Here is an 18,661-nt window from a genome sequence, read left to right as displayed (position 1 = left end):
CAGCGTACTCATGAGAATTTCTCTAGGGCACACCAGAGAGGGACAAGCTAGGAGCAGGGATCCGTAGGTGAGCAACTCTAGCCCCCACACCCTCTCTCATCCCATGTGTCCCCTTTTGATTGAAGAATCCAAACACTTGCAGCTTCAACAGGAGAAAGTCTTTTTTTCCCTTCCTAATACTCATTTCCGGTTTGGCTGTTACCCTAGAACCAGGTGGTGTCTCCCTGATCACATGAGGTCCTGTGGTTTTTCTGTTATTTCTGGTTGCCAGGTCCAGGTTATTTTCAAACTCTGTGCCAGATCTTATTCAAGGTTCTTCTGTCCCTTGGTGCCACGTGGACCTTGGAGAGGATGCAGTAGGCCTGTGTTTGCTTTCTCAGATCCTCCTTTGTTCCCTCATCCTGAGGGGGGCTCCTCTGGGAGAAGGAGAGGGAATAGAACTTTCTGGATGAAGGTTCTAGTGAGCAATTGTCCTCCTTTTTACTTGTGGGTATTACTGCTGAGCCCTTCGGCAAGTGGACTGGAGCATGTGGTGAGCTTACTGTCTTCTTACCTGACACTGCTGGCTGTCATCTCGGCAGTGGTTCCTCAGTCTCAGGCTACTCTCCCATTACTGGTGGGCCATGGAGAGATGTGGTTGTACCTCTCTGCTTACCCCCAGTTGGGCCTGTCATATCTCTGATGTTCGTAGTCTTTCTTCCACACTGGAGAAGTCTGTGCTCTGTGACCCCATCTCTAAGCTCAAGAGCACTGAAAGGTTTATCTGTCATACCTCATGGAAACAAAGAGTTTGACAGTCTCATGCTTGCCCCATTCTTCAAGGAGGGCAAGCTCCCCTTCCCCTTCCCAAGCGCTGATCTCTCAAAAGATGCCCTTCCCTGCAACGTGTTAGAGAAGGTGGGCACATGATGCCAGTTCTGTAGAGCAGTGCTTCTTACCATTCCTGTGGGCAGGTGTGTTGGCGTCCCTTCCCTCAACTTCATAGGACTTAGCACCCTTCATTGCCCTGTGTGGTCACCCCTTGGAGAACTCCCTGCCCTGTGCCCAGCGTCATGCTGCATAGGCCCGAGTGAGCTGACACGCAAGACCCATCTAGCGTTGAGCATCAGTCTGTACCTGTAGCCCCTGCTGGGCCTCATGGGAGCGTGTTAGTCTCTCCATAACAGCACGTGTTTCCTTTTGCCTGGCATTACCCTGAGCCATGTCTGTTTCCCCAACCATGCTGAGCTTTTCAAGGTCAGGAATTGTGTCTGATCTATCTACCACTGCCCTCTTTATCCTTTAGTGAAGGATTTTATATCTGCTGACTTCTCAGGAGCCTATGTGTGTTTGAGTGGGCTTTGTTATTGCAGCTTGGTTAGAGAACTTGTCTCGGAAAGGTTTTATATAGAATGAAGGTGATTTTCCACTATCTTTTTCTCTTCCTTATATGTGTTTGTGTTTGTTGGTAGGTGTTAAAGGGGAGAAAGGATCCTGGGGTCTTCCTGGCTCAAAAGGAGAAAAAGGGGACCAAGGAGCCCAGGGACCACCAGGTAATCCAGCTTTTGTTCTGGGTCTTGGCTTTAATTTTTACTTCTGGGAAATCAGCTGAGTCAGAGAATAAGACTAACCCATGACTTCCCTGACTGCAATCAACTCTGAGTTTTGGTGAGATTCAGGCATAGGCTTGGCATGTCCAAAACAGAGCATCGTCATGAGAGACTGTGTTGTCCAATTATTTATACTTCATGTGCAAAACAAGGCCCAAAGAGACCTAAGAACTTGACCAGAGAGTCTAGGTGGGTGGGCCTGGGCTAGGATGGTAGCTGCCTGTAAGCTCAGGGATAACCCTATTATTAACTAAACCAATGTAGGGTCACTTGCACTACAAAACTGTTACCAACTTAGAGACCCTTGTTTTAACTTCCTGAAATTGTGATTGTAAAGTTTATGAAGCATTCCTTCTTCAGGTCCTCCAGTTGATCCAGTTTACCTGAGACATTTTCTGAACAGCTTGAAGGTGAATATTCTTTACTGAGCATTTGGCCTGAGTTTCCTGTTGCTGTAATTGAACACCACAGACTGGGTAATTTACAAAGAATAAAGGTTGATTCAGTTCACAGTTCAGATTGAGAGGTTTCATCTGGCAAAGGTCTTCTTGTTGCTGGAGACTGCAGAGTCCTGGGGTGGTACAAGATATCACATAGCTAGACAGACAGGTATGCCAAAGAAGGCTCACTTTTACAACAAAGCCACTCTCCCTGGGTGCCCCATCAGTTCATTAATCTCAAATCTTCAAGTCCTAATCATCTCTGAAAGATTAACACATAACTCTAGAAATTAAGTTTCCAACAGGTGGAATTTGGAAGAATCTTGGGGATATGTTCAAACCATAAGAACCTCTGTTTCCAACTTCTTGGTTGATGTAAGAGACAATCTGTCTCAGTCTTGCTGAAATATTCCCATGTTCTCTCTTCCAGGGGGAAAATGGAGACAGGGGATTCAAAGGAGAAAAAGGAGACTCCAATGACCACTTCTTTGTGTCTGGGTCTCCGGGCCTGCCAGGAAATCCAGGCCTGGCTGTGAGTAGCAACTCCCCCAAGTCATCATCCGCAAGGACTTTAGGTTTCCCGATGCTCTCGCTAGGTAGAGATTAGGCAGTTAGGGAGTTAAGGGTCAGTCAAGCTGGAGATAGAACAGAGTAGAGGCTGGCTCCTGCAATTGGCTCTGAGATTCAGTACTTGATGATTGATGGGGATACTGGAAGAGGCCCTTGGAGAGAAGAGAGGTGGCCCAGGCTACATACAGTTAGTTAACTTCCAGGCACTAACCACATTATACCTCATTAATCTAAATGGCGGAAAAATTGAATTACAAAGAACTATTAATGGGGAATAGATTGTATAATGGAGGCAGAGTGAAAAGTGAGGGTGATATTTTTAGAAAGACTACATGGTTCTTCTGATTTTTGTTAAAGATGGACCTCCTAGACAGACTTCGTATTCTTAGGATGAGCGGATTGTCAAAGCCAGAAGAGAAAAAAAAAATCAAGCTTTTCTCCCAATGAGATGACCAGATTACAGGTTGGAGAGTGAGGTGGTTGACATTGGCCCCAAAGCTTCCTTTGCTGGTAGAATGAGCAAAGCCAGAGACTAGGGTTCTACTTCTAGCTGTGCCCCTAATTTGCATTAGGGTTTAGGGCAAGTCCTTTTCTCTGTCCCACCCCCCCATCTGTAAAGTGCAGTGACCAGACTAGGTGGTCTCTAGGGCCCTAATGACTCGAGAGCTGCCACTTATTAGGCTGCCACCACCTGAAACAGTTCCCAGGATTATGAATATGATAATAGCTGGAATTCACCTTGTTTACAGAGATTCTCCACAAAAGCACTATATGGATGTCTAGTGAGTAACGGTTACTGTTCTGTCTGCTTGGCAGGGACAAAAAGGGGAGAGTATTATTGGACCCCAAGGACCCCCAGGAATTCCTGGCCTGCCTGGACCACCTGGTTTTGGAAGACCTGGTGCCCCTGGGCCACCAGGACCTCCTGGACCACCAGGACCTCCAGCTATCCTAGGCTCAGGTTAGTACGGAGAGTGGTCTCCTTATGCATGCTGCCCTCCCCACCCTCAGTCTGTACTCAGGGTCACCACATCTGAGGGTCATGTCAGAGCCACCCTGACTAACAGCTGTTTCCTAGAGGGCACTTTCTTTATTTTTCTTTTTGAAAAATTGTGATATAATTCCTACATCATAAAATTCACCAGTTCAAACAGTTCAGTTCAGTGGTGTTCAACACAGTCACAGGATCAGGCAGCCTTACCACTGTCCTGGAACACGTCTCCACGCCATAAAGAACTTTCATACCAGGCATCCCCAGATCTTGGCAACCACTAATCTACTTCCTGTCTCTGAATTTACCCATTTTGAACATTAATATAAGTGGAACCATATAGTGCATTGCCTTTTGGGTCTGGCTGCTTTCACTTAGCTGATCATTCTTAAGGTTAATCCATGTTAACGTATGTGTCAGCTCTTCGTTCCTTTTTATGGCCAAATAGCATTCCATTGTATACTTGTACGTGTTATTTATTCACGTATCTGTTCATGGACACTTGAGTTGTTTCTGTATTTCAGCCATTAGGAATAGTGCTGCCAAGGACCTTTGGGTAAAGGTTTTATGTAAATGTTTTCCATCTTCCTAGGCATCCACTAGGAGTCAAATTTGCAGGGTCATGGACAACTTGGTGTTTAACTTTTTGAGAAACTGCCATCCATTTTCCAAATCAACTATAGCAGTTTATAATGCTACCAATAGTACATGAGGATTCCAGTTTTCTCATCTTCATCAACACTTATTATATCTTTATTACATTTGTATTCTATCCATCCCAATGAGTGTGAGGTGGTATCTCATTGTGATTTTGTCCTTTGAGCATCTTTTCATAGGCAATGGAATGTTCCTGGTAGCTATAGTACCACCCTAGGGGCTCAAGAACCCTACTTAAAGATCAACATTGACTCTTAACTGTCAGTGTAAAAATGGGTTCATCTGAAGCCTCAGTCAATTCCTCAGATACTCATCTTGAGTGAAATTAAAAAAAATATCTCTGCATTAAATTTTGCTAGTCACTTTACTATAGTATTTTGTTAAATCTCACAACAACCCTTCAAGAAAAGTATTCCCCAATTTACAGGTAAGGAAAGTGACCCATTAGAGATATTTAGGACTCTAATGAGGTCACACAGTTTTAGTGGTAAGTCTTAGGTTTAAGATTCAGATCATATTGCTCTAAAACTTATAACATTTCTACTGTGTACAAGATGGACAATAATACTACAGATTGGACATTCCTGACTCAAAAACAACATTGAAAAATCTGAAACTTCTTGAGTACTGATATCATGTTACAAGTGGAAGAACACCTTAAAATTTTGATGCTCAAAATTATTTAAAATATTGTATAAATTACTTTCATCTTTGTGTCTAAAGTGTACATAAAACATATGAATTTAGTGTTTAAACTTTGGTCCTATCTCCAAGATATCTCATCATGTATATGCAAACATTCCAAAATCTACCAAATTTCAGAAATCTGAAACACTTCTGGTTCTAGGCATTTCAGATAAGGGTTGTTCAACTGTAGTAGCATAAACATCATGAGTAGGTAATTTTTGTTGACTAGGTTTTCATGAACCAAGTATGGGAGGTATACCTGGAAGACATCCACTAGACTAGAGCATCAGAGAGAGATTTATTCAGGAGGTGACCGTGGCACTGTGGCTTTGGCTTAGCCTTGGATTTCTTGGTTATAAGTGAGAAACAGGATTCAAAGTAGCTCACACAAGAGGGAAATTTATTGGCTGCAAAAGAGAGAGTGAACAATTAATTTGTGGGGAATATAGGCAGCTGGAACTGCAGAGGGACCAATACTGAGCACCTGGCCTCCACACGGATTCTCTGGCCTTCTCTTGCCTCAGCTTCTTTCTGTGCACAAACTTCATGCTTCCTCAATTCACCCCAAACCACATCCTCTGCACAAAGGGAAATACGACTACTGATACTGACAACTTGCAGCTTCCTCTGTAAGCTAGAGATCTTGACCTCCTTTCTCAGTTTTAGATTGAAAAGTCCTAATGCAGTGCAGGTTCCAGGAAAGCATCGTGATTGGCCTTCTGAAGCTAGGTGTCAACCTTGGACCAGTCAGTCATCTGTGACCAGGAGACAGGATCACCAGAGAACATAGTAAGGCTGGGAGTCGTGGTGCACACCTGTAATCCCAGCATTCAGGAGTCTGAGCCAGGAGGATTGCTCTGAGTCTGAGCTACATAGTAAGCCTGATCTGCAGAGTAAGACCCTGCCTTCAAAACAACAACATGATTGCTCTTTCTGGAACCGAATAGTTGTAGAGGTGAAGGGAAAGACTTCAAGAGAAGTACTGGATGGGTAAAAGCAGAAGGGCCCACACAACCTTGACATAGAAATGGGAGCCACAGGAAGTGGAGGCATGTGGCAGAGAGGATCTGTTGTCCATAGCAGTGCTGCACTAGGGGGCCTGGCACACCTCACCACATTGAGTACTCGCACAGCCATTGTCTTAGATAATCTTCCCAGCAACCTGGAGGAAGATGAAATGACTATTAGAAACCTCATTTCAAGAAAGAAGACACTGAAGCTTAGAGAGGATAAGAGACTTCTTTAAGGTCACACATACTGGTAAGAGGTGTTTCAAATCCAAGTCATTCCCGGCCCTCTGTCCTCTAGACATTTACCACCTGTGTCTGGACATCCACATACCATGCTGCAACTGAAGACTTCATCACAGTGACCTGAAGAATCGCATAGAGTGACTTTACCAGGACTTGTAAAACATCCTTAACTCTGCCAGGAGCTTTGCAGATTTTGTGGAGGAGGTGGGAGTAGACATAGGGCTTTAGAGAGGTAGATAATAATTCCTCCATATGTTTGCCTAAAGCAGGGACTTTTCAGCTAGTGAATCATGGATTCCCAGGGAGTTCAAGAAGATGCCTCAGGGAAATGTCATCCCTCTAACTTTTTTGTAGAAGGCCGCACGTGCACATAGATTTTTCTGGGTAAGAGGGCAATAGTCTTGATCTGATTTTTAAGGATACCATGAGTCTTTCCAAGTTAAGAACCCCTAGTTAAATGCTATGCAATTTTCAAAGCTCATTCTGAGTTTCATTCTTACCACAGCCCAGTGAAGAAAAAATGCTTGTTTGCATCTCACAGATGAGACAGAAGGGCTGAGCAGCTTACTGTCTCCTCATGATCGCACAGCTGGAAAGTACAAATGGGAAACTTGAGTCCCTACCTCTGACCCCAAGAGCACAGCTACTGGCACTGCACAGGCCGCCTCCTCCCACAGCCTAGCCCCTTCTCTTCCTCTTTCTGAGCCTACTTCCTCTGCTCAGTGGTCACATGCTTGTCTCTTGGGTGAGGTAAGTTATATGAGTCAGGAGATTTTTGATGCAGGTGACACAAAATCTAATTAAAGCGAAGAGACATTATGGTAGCCATTGTTGATTTTCCTATTGCCTGGTTTTAAAGGCCTCTAATGCTGTCATTCTTTTGTTTTGATCAGTTTTATACTATTTTTCCTTCTTTGAATTCATGATATGGGAAGATATGAACAAATATTTCAAAGAAAATGAGACATTATGGTAGTCACTGTTGATTTCCTGTTGTCTTGTTTTGAAATCCTGTGTTGCTTGCATTGTTTTGTTCTCATCTGCTTTGTTCTGTTTTATTCTCTTTAAAATATAAAAGAAAGAAAATCTAATTAAAACTGGTATCTATAAACTACAACAAAAGAGACTTACTGACTTAGGAACCTGAAAAGTTTTAGGCACGGCTTGATGCAGGGTGATACTAAAGAACCCCCTTTTTTCCCCCGCTAAACCAGTCAATGTGGACCAAGTCACACACTGGGTCTGGAGCCCCAACATACAGTTGCCAGGCAGGAGTTCTTTCAGCGCCGAGTAGGGCTGTGGACACTGCTCTCCGTGGTCACCTGGCATGTGGAGCATTTCTCAAGGAGCGTATTGTTTGTAACTTTGGTTTTCTGCTTTGTCTTAGCTGTGGCCCTTCCCGGCCCACCAGGCCCTCCAGGACAGCCAGGGATTCCTGGATCCAGAAATTTGGTTAGTGCCTTTATCAGTGTGTAGTCACGGTTCTGGTGTGGATGAATCTAGCTAAAACTTAGGCGGCGGCAATGTTTGGGGGCGGGCATCCCCCTAAATATTTATTTTGGTATTGGGACTCCATGACAATAGAATTGGTGCAAACGCATGAACAGCAGAGAGTAATTTATTATCTATTCAGTAGACTTATTAAATGAATATGTACAGAAAACAAAATCATTTATTATTGAAATTCTGCCCTACAAATCTTTAATTGCCTAAGCTATATGTTAAGAAGTAATCATATTATATTAAAAAAAAGAAGCACACGTGTGTAAACACTACCATAATAGCTTTTGTAAGCGGATCGTGTTTACTCCAGGTCTTCATGCCTTCGCTATTCTGATGCAAGATGTCACCATTTTGCAGTTCCTGGAGACAGGATGTAATATGCCAAGATTATGATAGCACTAGAAAGATGGGCAAGTACCTCCTGGGGTTGTTAGGAGTCCCAGAAATACCCTTTGATCTTTACTGGATTTTACTCAGAAAAATTGACTGCCAAACAAACTGAAACAAACAAAAACCCAACAAAAATGTCTGTCAGATGATGAGATTTTGATATTTGGTTCCTTGGAACTTCTAAGCCATTTTGATACATAAAGTCAATTTCGAGAAGAGATGAAACTTAATTTTTATAATTTTTTTTCAGCTAAAATAAAAATTCTTTTTGCTGATAGTTCCTTAAAATTGGGTGCTATTTAGCAGACTTTACACAGCTTCCCAGTCTGCTTCTAGATATGCTAAATGGCTGTCTAATTTTTGGCAGTTTTCAAGACAGAAATTACAGGCCTCCAGTTTCCATCATGTATTAAATATTGTAATTACCAAGCTAGGCAAAAAATTAAGGCCTAAGTGTAATTGCCTACGCACTCGCATTTCTCATTCCAAGTGCAAACAAATTTGAAACCTGTTACAGAGCAGCATGAGTTAACGCCATTTAGTTAGTGCCGCCATGCAGTTTTAAAGAAATGGAAGTGGCAGACTTGCAGATGGTTTTACTAATACCAAAACCCAACAAAGACAACATTATTGTTACCTCTTTGCACTCACAAGGTATTATTTGCTGTGTTTTAATTCATTGACTATAAAACTTAGATTTTTGGTTCAAGCTAATGTACGCTTTTATCTAATCACAAAGACTGTCCTTTAGTTATTAAAGAAAGTATGACACGGTGAGCCTGTTTTTGGATGTGTGCACCAAACTGCTAGTTGACTTTACAGAGGGCACAGCTGTGTGCTAACGATAACATCCATCTTTGGGGTTGAAATCGATCTGACAGGTCACAGCATTCAGCAGTATGGATGACATGCTACAGAAAGCACATCTGGTCATAGAAGGGACGTTCATCTACCTGAGGGACAGCACAGAGTTCTTCATTCGTGTCCGAGATGGCTGGAAAAAATTACAGGTAGTTCTTAAACTTTCTTTAATATGCTGCCTCCACATTGCTCTAACTGTAATAATGCACTCCTTTAAGTGACATTTCCCACTGTGAAAATAGTTTCTAAGTGATATTTTGTTTTTGGTGCACTCTTTTCCTTAAAGCTGGGAGACCTGATCCCCATTCCTGCTGACAGTCCTCCACCCCCTGCACTTTCCAGCAATGTAAGTTGTGCCCCTGTCTTGGCCCTGGCTTCTTCATTAATGTATCCACTCTCCAAATTCAACAGCTAGCAATGGGTGGTTTAGAAATTACTGGGCACCCACAGGACATTCTCACTCTAGAGGAGAGGGAGAACAGAACCGAGAGGCTGGATAGCTACTGCTCCTTTGAGTCTGCCTGGGCAAGGATTTCCCTTCTCTTAACCTCAGTTTCCCATCGCCACGATCCATTGTTGAGTCCTCTTTCAACCATCAGAGGCAGCTGCCAACATCCCTATTTTGCCGATGGTGAAAGTGAGGCTTTGAAGATGTGGCTTGCTCTATTAAGTGACCATGTTGGTTACTTAGCATGAGTCCTCGGTTTCCTTGATTCAAGGATCTTTTTAAAGATCTTGATTGCATCCCTTCCATTTCTGAGGATGACTTTTACATTTCACTGTGAAACCCTTCGATGGTCAGGAGTTACCGTTAAGTAAGGTGTGGTGGTGCCTGCCTGTCATCTGAGAACTCTGGGACCCCAAAGCCGGAGGATTCCAGGTTTGAGGCCAGCTGGGGCAACTTAGTAATTCAGCGAGACTCTCTCAAAATTTAAAAAAAAATTTAAAATCTGGGGATGTAGTTCAGTGCAAAGGCTCTTGGTTCAGTCCCCAGTAATAAAAAAGAAAGAAGAAAGGAAGAAAGGGAGAGAAGGAGGAAGGAAAGGGAAAGAGGTCTCAGCTTAAGACAGTAACAAACTAAAATGTCTTCCCACGAAACATTGAACTTGCACCTCACTGTACTGTGAAGAACAGAATGTATGCATACTCACAACTGTTTCTTTCTGTCCTTTTGCATAACAGTCATATCAGCTCCAGCCTCCACTGAACCCTATTTTAAGTGGCAATTATGAGAATCCTGCTGTAAGTACAGTGCATGCATTTTCTTTGCAAACACTGAATGCATTTACTATCTTCTAGACCTTGGATTTAGTACACAGTTCCTACCGTGTTCCTACGTTCCTACGCTTCTAGACCAGTGACAAAGACAAATAAAATACGGGCAATTACAATGCAATACAGGAATTTGTTTGGACAGGGTAAACACAAGATTCTGGAATTAGACGAAAGTAGAGGAGGAAATGACCTGGACCTTGAGGAGGTGACCTCTAAAGTAAGACGTTAAGGGCTAGTAATTCAGGACCAAGCTAGCTGGGAAAAAGAGAGTGGGGTCTCTAGAAAGAGGAAAGATAGAACAGAGGGAGGTAAGGAGAAGTGCTGATTGGGAGCATTTCAGCCTGGCCAAAGGAGTAGAGTTCAATGCAAGTAAAGGAGAAGTTTATTCTGCAGAGCTCAGCAAGGGCAAGGGCTGGTCATGAAAGGCCGGTACCCCTGCATAAGGACTTTGACCCTTTTCTGTGGGCAGTGGGGAGCCACTGGTAGGTTTAAAGTAGGACAGGTGTATGATAAGATTGGCACTTCAAAAATTATCTTGGTTATAGTGTACAAATGGATTGGAGAAGATAGGAGCCAGGGTCCAAAGGCTAGTTTGGTGGTTCCTGTATTTTCTCAACTAAGGTCACATCAGTAGCTTGTGGGGAAATGGGCAAACTGAAAGCGAGCAGTTTGGTCACTGATGGGATATGGTACACTGAAGATGACAGAGATTAGTCATCTCAGTGATGGCCAGGTTTCGGTTTGGATAATTGAGTTGTCATAGGTTCCTTCCCAGGGCTCATTTCACTTTGTTGGGATCAGTAAGTTTCACTGTATTCCTTTGCCAATTTAAATAAAAATCTTAGTAAATGAAGGTCTTATTGATCTTTGTGTAAATGATTATAGGAAGACTGTGGAACTCAGTCATCGGAAGTCTCCTGACCCTGCTGTTACTCTGCTTTCCTGTTTCTAAGGAAGAAGACTCTTCCTTCTGCAAGAGTCTCTCTTTCTGCCTCCCCTCCAACCCAGCACATAAAGTTACATGAACTTGCACACAGCTCTGGTTATCACTGTACTCCCCGGCCCCAATTCTATGTGATTGTCTGGTTGTAGAGCCCCATATCACCTGACTCAAGTAAGCCTTAGGAGAGAGCATCTTTGTGGTCTCTTTGTGTCACTTTCCCATTCTCCAACTAATCCACAGAAACCCGAAGAATAAATGGAAGCCCTAAGGGCCCTCCTTTTAATAGAGAAAGTTTCAGAGAGTAAGGCATAGTTTTCACAGGCAAAAGAGGCATCCTTCCTGTACTACTGCCATTTCCCAGTGAGGAAGACCTCACTGGGGCATGACATGTCTTAGGTGCCTAAAGTACACTTGGGAAAAACAGGAGGAAATGTGAAGGTCAGCACAACAGTGTAGTGGGATTTGGTGCAGAGACATGTTTGGGAGTCTTTAGCAGGGCCGTGGCAGTTGTTATAAGGAAGGAAAACTGGACTGTGTGAAGTGAAAACAAAAGTGATGAAAGAAATTTGAGAAAGAAACTGAGAAGCCATAGCCGGCAAGGAAGAAAGAATACCTGATAGGGTACTAACTTTCTAGGACATTCACACAAAAAAATCTAAATCACAGCCATCAGATTTAAAAAAACTGTGGCAAAGTGTTTCAGTGACCAAAAAGATTCTAGCCAGTTGAAGAATAAGTGAGAGCAACGGGAGAGAGAAGCAGGTATGGGTACCCCAAAAGGAGTTGGGGTGGTAGCTCATGAAATTTTTGAATAGTGTTTTCTACACTGAAAAGTGATACACACATTCATTATAGTAAACTTCGACAGTGTCTATAGAGAATGAAGAAGAAAATAGTAAATTATCTATAAATTGACAAAACTAATAGTGCCCACAAAATAATTATTTTAATATTTAATTGTAATAGGATGTTTGTCTTAGAAAAACGTTCCAGCAACTGGAGAAACACAAATAGGGTAGAACAAGGCCCCAACCCCACCATTTGCAAATGGCCATGATTCCCATCATTTCTGTTTGTCTCCTTAAGGGAAGAAAGGAAAAGTACAGAGATTAGAAGGCCGGCATTTGGCCCCATACCTTTCCCAGGTGATCTCTGGTATTAGAGAAGCCTCATCCCTCGAGACCTCTGTGGAGGTCTTCAATGCAGCTACAGATGTGCATCATCCTGAGGGTGATGAGACCACAAGGCCCTTCCTTCCAGTGCCAGAGTCTCCATGAAGAGGAAAGCACAGCAGTGTAGCCAGAAGGCAAGGGCGACCAGGGTCATGGTGTTTGCAGGGCGGAAGTTTGAAGTCGGGTAGCCCAGAAGTGTTGTGGTAGGCAGTGTGGTGCAGCCCCTACCCATCCTAATGACTGGGAATGTTAGTATTAAATTCTCACACTGGGGGGCCTCTTGGGGAAGCCTCACCACACTTGAGGGCAGAATCAGAGGTGAGGAAGTGCTGCTTGGCTCAGACCCCCACATGGCTTGGTGATAATGGAAAAAGCAGGGTAAATAAAAAGAAACTGGGTGAGGCAGCAGGCTCAGAGTCTGTTCTGTGCAGAATGGATGAAAAAAGGTGGTAATGGGAAAAAACGTCCACAGAAATGCAAAGATCGTGTGGGCCATTCAAGACTTTGTAACTTGTGTTGGCCATTGTAACATTGGCCAGCGGTGGCCAATGGCTGGGAAGCTTGGAAAGCAGAAGGACAACCTGGTGATGCTGATTGCTGGGACACAGAGTCTCTGTTCCCATATTAGTTAGCACAGAAAGGAAAACACCTATCATCTCCTGTGTACATGTGGGCTCATTTCTAGTTCTGTGGCTTAAAATATTTAGAAATATTTTCTTCCCTTGATGACTTGGGTCTTGGCTTGCCCCCAGCACTTCCCAGGTCTGGGTGGATGAGATGAAAGTTTCTCCTGAAATGAGCATGAAGATCAGGGGGCTACTGATGCTTCTTGATCATGAAATGTGTTCCAGAAAGGCTTGGCAGGGAGGGCATTAGAGTGACAGCGCGTTTACAAGAATATATAGGAGAAAAGACACTGGAGTGACTTTTATTTTTGGCTACTGAACAAAGTAACAATGATGAACAGCTACAATGGCTGTATGACCCCTAGTTTCTAGAAGGTCTTGTCCCAGCAATCTGTGAGGTATCATGTCCTTTTTCGTTCAAGGCCATGCAGTTCCTCAGCCCTCATGTGATCAGCCCCAGTTCTGCTCAGGAAATGAAAGAAACTCACAGCCACCAGATAAAGCATCTCTGGACCTAGGACCAATGTCAGCTGAAAACCACTACTGGGGACTGAGCTAGGGATATCCATAGACCCCAAACATATGCCTTCATATCATATCTGGGTTCAGATCTGTGAAATGATTCATTTGGTCCAAACAGGGTTCAGTTTTGCTTTCTCATCTAAGAAAGATATTTTACACAACATAGCTGTTCCAACAACCAAGACAGATTGCTTGGGGAACCATGACTTTCTTGCCCTGGGGATGGTCCTTCTGTGACTGTAGTTCTCATATAAGCTCCAGCTTGAATGAAATGATCTGTGATGTACAGTATCTTCAGCCCTAAGACAGCCGGGGTCTTTCAGGGCACGAGGCCGTCATGTGGTTGGGGTTTTCCTTCAATGCTGTTTATTCTCTCCCTTTTTTCAGCTGCACTTGGTTGCTCTGAACATGCCATTTTCTGGGGACATTCGAGCTGATTTTCAGTGCTTCCAGCAGGCCAGGGCTGCAGGACTGTTGTCTACCTTCCGAGCATTCCTATCTTCTCATTTGCAAGATCTCTCCACAGTTGTGAGGAAGGCAGAGAGATACAGCCTTCCAATTGTGAACCTCAAGGTAAAAATAAACCTGTTCCCATCATTTTCGGGGTGTATCAGCTCCATAGGGGGTAGAACAGTTGACATAATGATTCTGATGTGATACTTATCTTCATAGGGTCAAGTACTTTTTAATAATTGGGACTCAATCTTTTCTGGCGATGGAGGTCAGTTCAATACACATGTTCCCATATACTCCTTTGATGGCCGAGATGTAATGACAGATCCTGCTTGGTAAGTGAGGGTGGGGACCTACCTACATGGTAGGAGAGAGAGTTTTAGGGGGCACCCTCAAAAGAGATGCCTTTATCAGCTGTCCTGCTGTGTTATTGCCAGCTTGAAGCTACGGTGAGGTAGATGAAGGCCGAAGACTGTGGACAAAGTCCTGGCCTTGAAGCCAGGAGACCTCAGTTCGGTTGCTAAAGCCTCAGTTGTTTTGTTTTCAAGCAGACAAAATGAGCACGTTTATTCCATCAGATTGCTTTGCAAATAAAATGTGTATGGAAACACAGCACTTAGCAAGTGCTAAGTGATGAACTCCTGGTGGTCCATGAACTCTCTGTGTATGAACTGCTCTCTAAATCTTTGCACATGATGTGTTCTTTTCTTTCTTTCTTTTTTTTTATCGGTACCAGGGATCAAACTCACAACCATGCGCTTGCAAGGCAGGTGCTTATGCCGCTGAGCTAAATCCCCAGCCCAATGTGTTCTTTTCACGACAGAGCAATTCAGCAAAGGTTTCTTCAGGTTACTTTATAATGACCTGATGCCTGGCCTGGAAGGCATAGTAATAAACCTACATCATCTCTACCCTTGAAGAGCTCCCATTCTTCAAGGGGAGACTGACAAAAGATAACTATATGATTATAAAAGGAAGAAACAGATGAAATGAGATGCATCCAGAATAAGACTCATTTTCACTTACGGATGAGTATCAGAGAAAGCTTCCTGTGAGAGGAAGCATCTGTCAGGCTTTGAAGGAGTCTTCACTAAATATGGAGTCACTAAATATGAAAGAGAGGCCATTGTAGGCTACTAAGAGGCCTCTAGAGTGCTGGTTCAGATTCACAAAAACTGAATATGTGGCTGGGAAGCGATTGCAGTCTGGCTGTGGCCGGACTGGTGCATGTTCAGTAACCGAGAAAGAACCAGGAGTCTGTGCGCCCACCTGCAATCCTAGTGATCTGAGCGGCTGGGGCAGTGGGAGTACACGGTAGAGCCCAAACTGGACAACTTAGTGCATTAGTGAACCCTGTCTCAAAACAGAAAAGAGCTAGGGATGCAACTCGCTGTGAAGGCTCTGGGTTTGATCCCTAGAAGAAAGAAAGAGAAAAGGAAGGAGGGAGGGAGGAAGAAAATAAAGAAGGAGAGGGAGAGAGAAAGAAAGAAGATAGAAGAAAGAAAGAGGGTCAGGGAGGAAAGGGAAAGGAGGGAAGGGAAGGGAAGGGAGAAAGAAAAAGAAAGAGAAAGGAAGGAAGAAAAGAGAGAAAGGAAAGAAACATGAACTATGAAGGTGGAGAGGGTCCAGCATTAGAGTATGTGGAGGGTAAGGCGTTGAATTTGCTTCGCTTGACTCACTAGACTTGCCACTTTGTTTATTGAGATGTACCACAAAGATGTGTCATTCAAAATGTAACACGACAAAATGCCTTTTTAGGCCCCAGAAGGTCGTCTGGCATGGCTCCACTGCCCACGGCGTCCGTCTTGTGGATAAGTACTGTGCAGCGTGGCGAACCGCAGACACAGCAGTCACGGGATTCGCCTCCCCGCTGAGCACTGGGAAGATCCTGGACCAGAGAGCGTATAGCTGTGCTGATAGGCTAATTGTTCTGTGTATTGAAAATAGTTTCATGACAGATGCTAGGAAGTAATGACCTTCTGATGATTCTGAAAGAGTTTCCCAGTTTTCCTTATGTGAAGAGTTGACACTGAAATCTGAAAGTGTTTAAGTGTTGTAAATATTACAATTTTTTTATGACACACTTCATCACAAGAGCAACCAAAGAAAACATACCTCAGTACACTCAAAAGCGAAGACATAAAGGACTCGGCTCAAAGGCAAAATCTGATTCATGTATTGGTGCTAGATTCTGCAGGAAACCCCCGCACAGTGTGAACATCCCAACACAGGTTAAGAGCAAGGTGAAAACAGAGACGGTGGCATTTGCTCACCGCAGGCTTCAGAAATTAACTTCCTCCTCTTAAGCATGGCTGTTGAGTGTGAGATGCCCTTCATGTTTTCTTCCAAGGTCGTTGTTTAGAAATGTTACCCCTAAGTTATGTGCAAACCAAATGCTTATTTTTTCACATCTATCCATCAACGCAACTGTTGTTCATACAGAGAAACGGAACTGCTCAAATGATCCTGTTTGTATTGTCTTACTCTATCAGACTTTAATACATTTTTTTCCCTAAAATATTATTGCTGTAGGAGTTTTATATTTTTACCCAATTGTATTTTAGTATGGCATCTGTTTATATAACTCTGACTTGCTGGAAAAGTTGAAACTCTAAATTATCTGAAATTAGAAGAGAAATAGCACATAATTACCACCTTCCCCTTGGCAGCCTGCCTCCCACCCCCCACCCACGATTTTATGGCTCCCATGTGGTAATTCCTGAATTTGAACTGCAGCTGAAACAGACAGGTTCATAGGGATGAGTTAGTTTGAAAAACACGTATCTCTATGCTGTAGACTTCGATTTTGTTTTCCAAGTAAGTGAACATAAAAACATCTTTTCCAGGCGCTTTCTTCTGTTTGACTTTTTCACCCTCATTCCTTTCTTCTCTGCCATTGATGTGGAAGTGACCTGGGGTGGGCTTGCTAATCCTCTCATGGCCACTTAGGTTAACCCTCAGCCGATGATCAAAGAAATGAAGATCTTCCCATCATGCTCTCTGCTCCTGCCCGTTGTCTCCACCACTCCCTATGCCTTGGGGGTGGTGTGGAAGGGCAGAAGCCTTACAGAGGAGGAAGAGGATCTGCTGTGATTCCGTCACTGTCTTGGTGCCTGATTGTGGGCACATCTGCTTCTGTCTCTCAAGGAGGTGAAATAAAACAAGTACAATGTCAGCTTCAGTTGTTAAACACCATAGTTATTAGAGACCTCATTTACATTTTGTTTGTTTGAGACAGGGTCTCATTGTGTAGCTCACGCTGGTCTTAAACTCATAATTCTCCTGCCTCAGCCTCCCAGGAGCTAGGAAAAGAGGCATGCACCACTGTGCCTTGCTTTTCATAATAAATCTGCGAAGTTGGTACAGTATTTTTATCTGTTTTATAAATGAAGGGGAAAGTGAAGCTTAAGAACTTAGTCTAGGTTGCATAGCTGGTGAAGATGGGGCTACTTTCAGATTGGAGATCTGTCTCTCTACAGGGTCCAGGATCTTTCCAAGAAATCATGGTGTAGGCTTCCTGCTCAGTCCCTCCTAGTTTCAACCATGTGATTCTTTGGCTCTGGTTTGTCTCTTAGGAGAAACATAGTCACTGGACAAGAGGCATGCTGAGATACTTCCTCCCATTTAGCTGGGCTGGCCCCAAAACTCAGCCAAGTGAATTTACCCTCACAGTCCTTGAGGTAGGAAGGAAATTGGGGTCAACAAGAAAGGCATCCCAGAACCTCTACTTAGAAATTTCACACATAGGAGAGCAATGAGACTCTTTCTCATGAGTCATGGGATAAAAACAGCTATAATTGGAAAGTCCCAGATGGATGTCTTGGGACCAGACTCTCCAGTTAAGTGCCTGCCTTTGCCTCCCAGGCTTCTTCATGCACCAAAGGAGATGCAACCAGCCTCTCCCCTGCAGAGGAGGCCGTGAGCCAAGCCAGCACTATTCAGACCCAGAACGATGGTCAAATCCTGAGCTACTAAACATTGGCTTCCACATCCCAAGTGCCATTGGCCTGGAGTCCTCATTGTTTATGCAAACCACACAGGGTCCTCTGCTGGCTGTGTTGCCCAGGTTCTACTCCATCTCTGGAAAAACTTTAATCATTAGGTCTGATCTGGCCCTTCGTCACCTCTCTGTGACAGTGCCCATTCCCCCTGAACCTGCTTACCTTTGCTCATACCTCTCCTCTTGAATACTTAATGGGTTTCAGGTCTGAATCTTATCATACAACTCAAATACTGGCTGAAGGGTTTCTAAGCCTTCACTTTCCCCCTTTGCCTGGATGTCTTTTTTTTTTTTTGTCTTTTTCCTTTTTATCGGTACCAGGGATCAAACTCACGACTGCCTGCTTGCAAGGCAGGCGCTTATGCCGCTGAGCTAAATTCTCAGCCCCCTTGCCTGGATGTCTTAAATGCATTTGAATTCGAGACAGCCAACTAGCACCGTCAGGTGTGACATGGGAAGGAAGATTTGACACAAGATTAATCTTCATAGTGCTAGAGATCTTTAGAGTTCTTGCTGTGAGTTGACATTGCGGGCCCTCAGTCTGAAGGCTGCATTTCCAAAGTCTTCCATCAAGTAGCAAAACCAGCAGGATAGAAAAGAGTGCCAACCTATATCAGGGGCCAGGGCCATGCGGAGGCAAACCTGGGAAGGACAAAGGGATCGTGAAGCTATAGGGTAGGGGTCAGAAAGCATGGAGGAGAAGACCCAGTGAAAACCTCCCAGCCAACA

At 43.8% G+C, this 18,661-nt stretch overlaps 1 protein-coding gene across 2 annotated transcripts in view; it reads left to right on the top strand.

Moving 5' to 3' along the window:
- Positions 1–16,450, top strand: part of Col15a1 (collagen type XV alpha 1 chain) — a 104,065-nt gene extending 87,615 nt beyond the window's left edge. For both annotated transcript variants that reach the window (XM_013153450.3, XM_003470723.5), the window contains 11 exons: positions 1,452–1,532; positions 1,950–1,999; positions 2,460–2,561; positions 3,416–3,560; positions 7,575–7,639; positions 8,962–9,090; positions 9,228–9,287; positions 10,124–10,183; positions 13,867–14,052; positions 14,152–14,267; positions 15,691–16,450. In XM_013153450.3, the coding sequence (XP_013008904.1) occupies positions 1,452–1,532; positions 1,950–1,999; positions 2,460–2,561; positions 3,416–3,560; positions 7,575–7,639; positions 8,962–9,090; positions 9,228–9,287; positions 10,124–10,183; positions 13,867–14,052; positions 14,152–14,267; positions 15,691–15,904 (1,208 nt within the window). In that variant the 3' untranslated portion in view covers positions 15,905–16,450. The remainder of the gene's footprint in view (positions 1–1,451; positions 1,533–1,949; positions 2,000–2,459; positions 2,562–3,415; positions 3,561–7,574; positions 7,640–8,961; positions 9,091–9,227; positions 9,288–10,123; positions 10,184–13,866; positions 14,053–14,151; positions 14,268–15,690) is intronic.
- Positions 16,451–18,661: the final 2,211 nt, after the last annotated feature.

This window comes from Cavia porcellus, unplaced genomic scaffold (genome assembly GCF_034190915.1).
Source record: "Cavia porcellus strain 051 isolate PalLab524CR breed Dunkin Hartley unplaced genomic scaffold, mCavPor4.1 scaffold_1, whole genome shotgun sequence".
In the NCBI taxonomy this organism is placed as follows: domain Eukaryota; kingdom Metazoa; phylum Chordata; class Mammalia; order Rodentia; family Caviidae; genus Cavia; species Cavia porcellus.
Note: the sequence above shows the minus strand (reverse complement) of the source record. Positions and strands in the feature narration are given on the sequence as shown.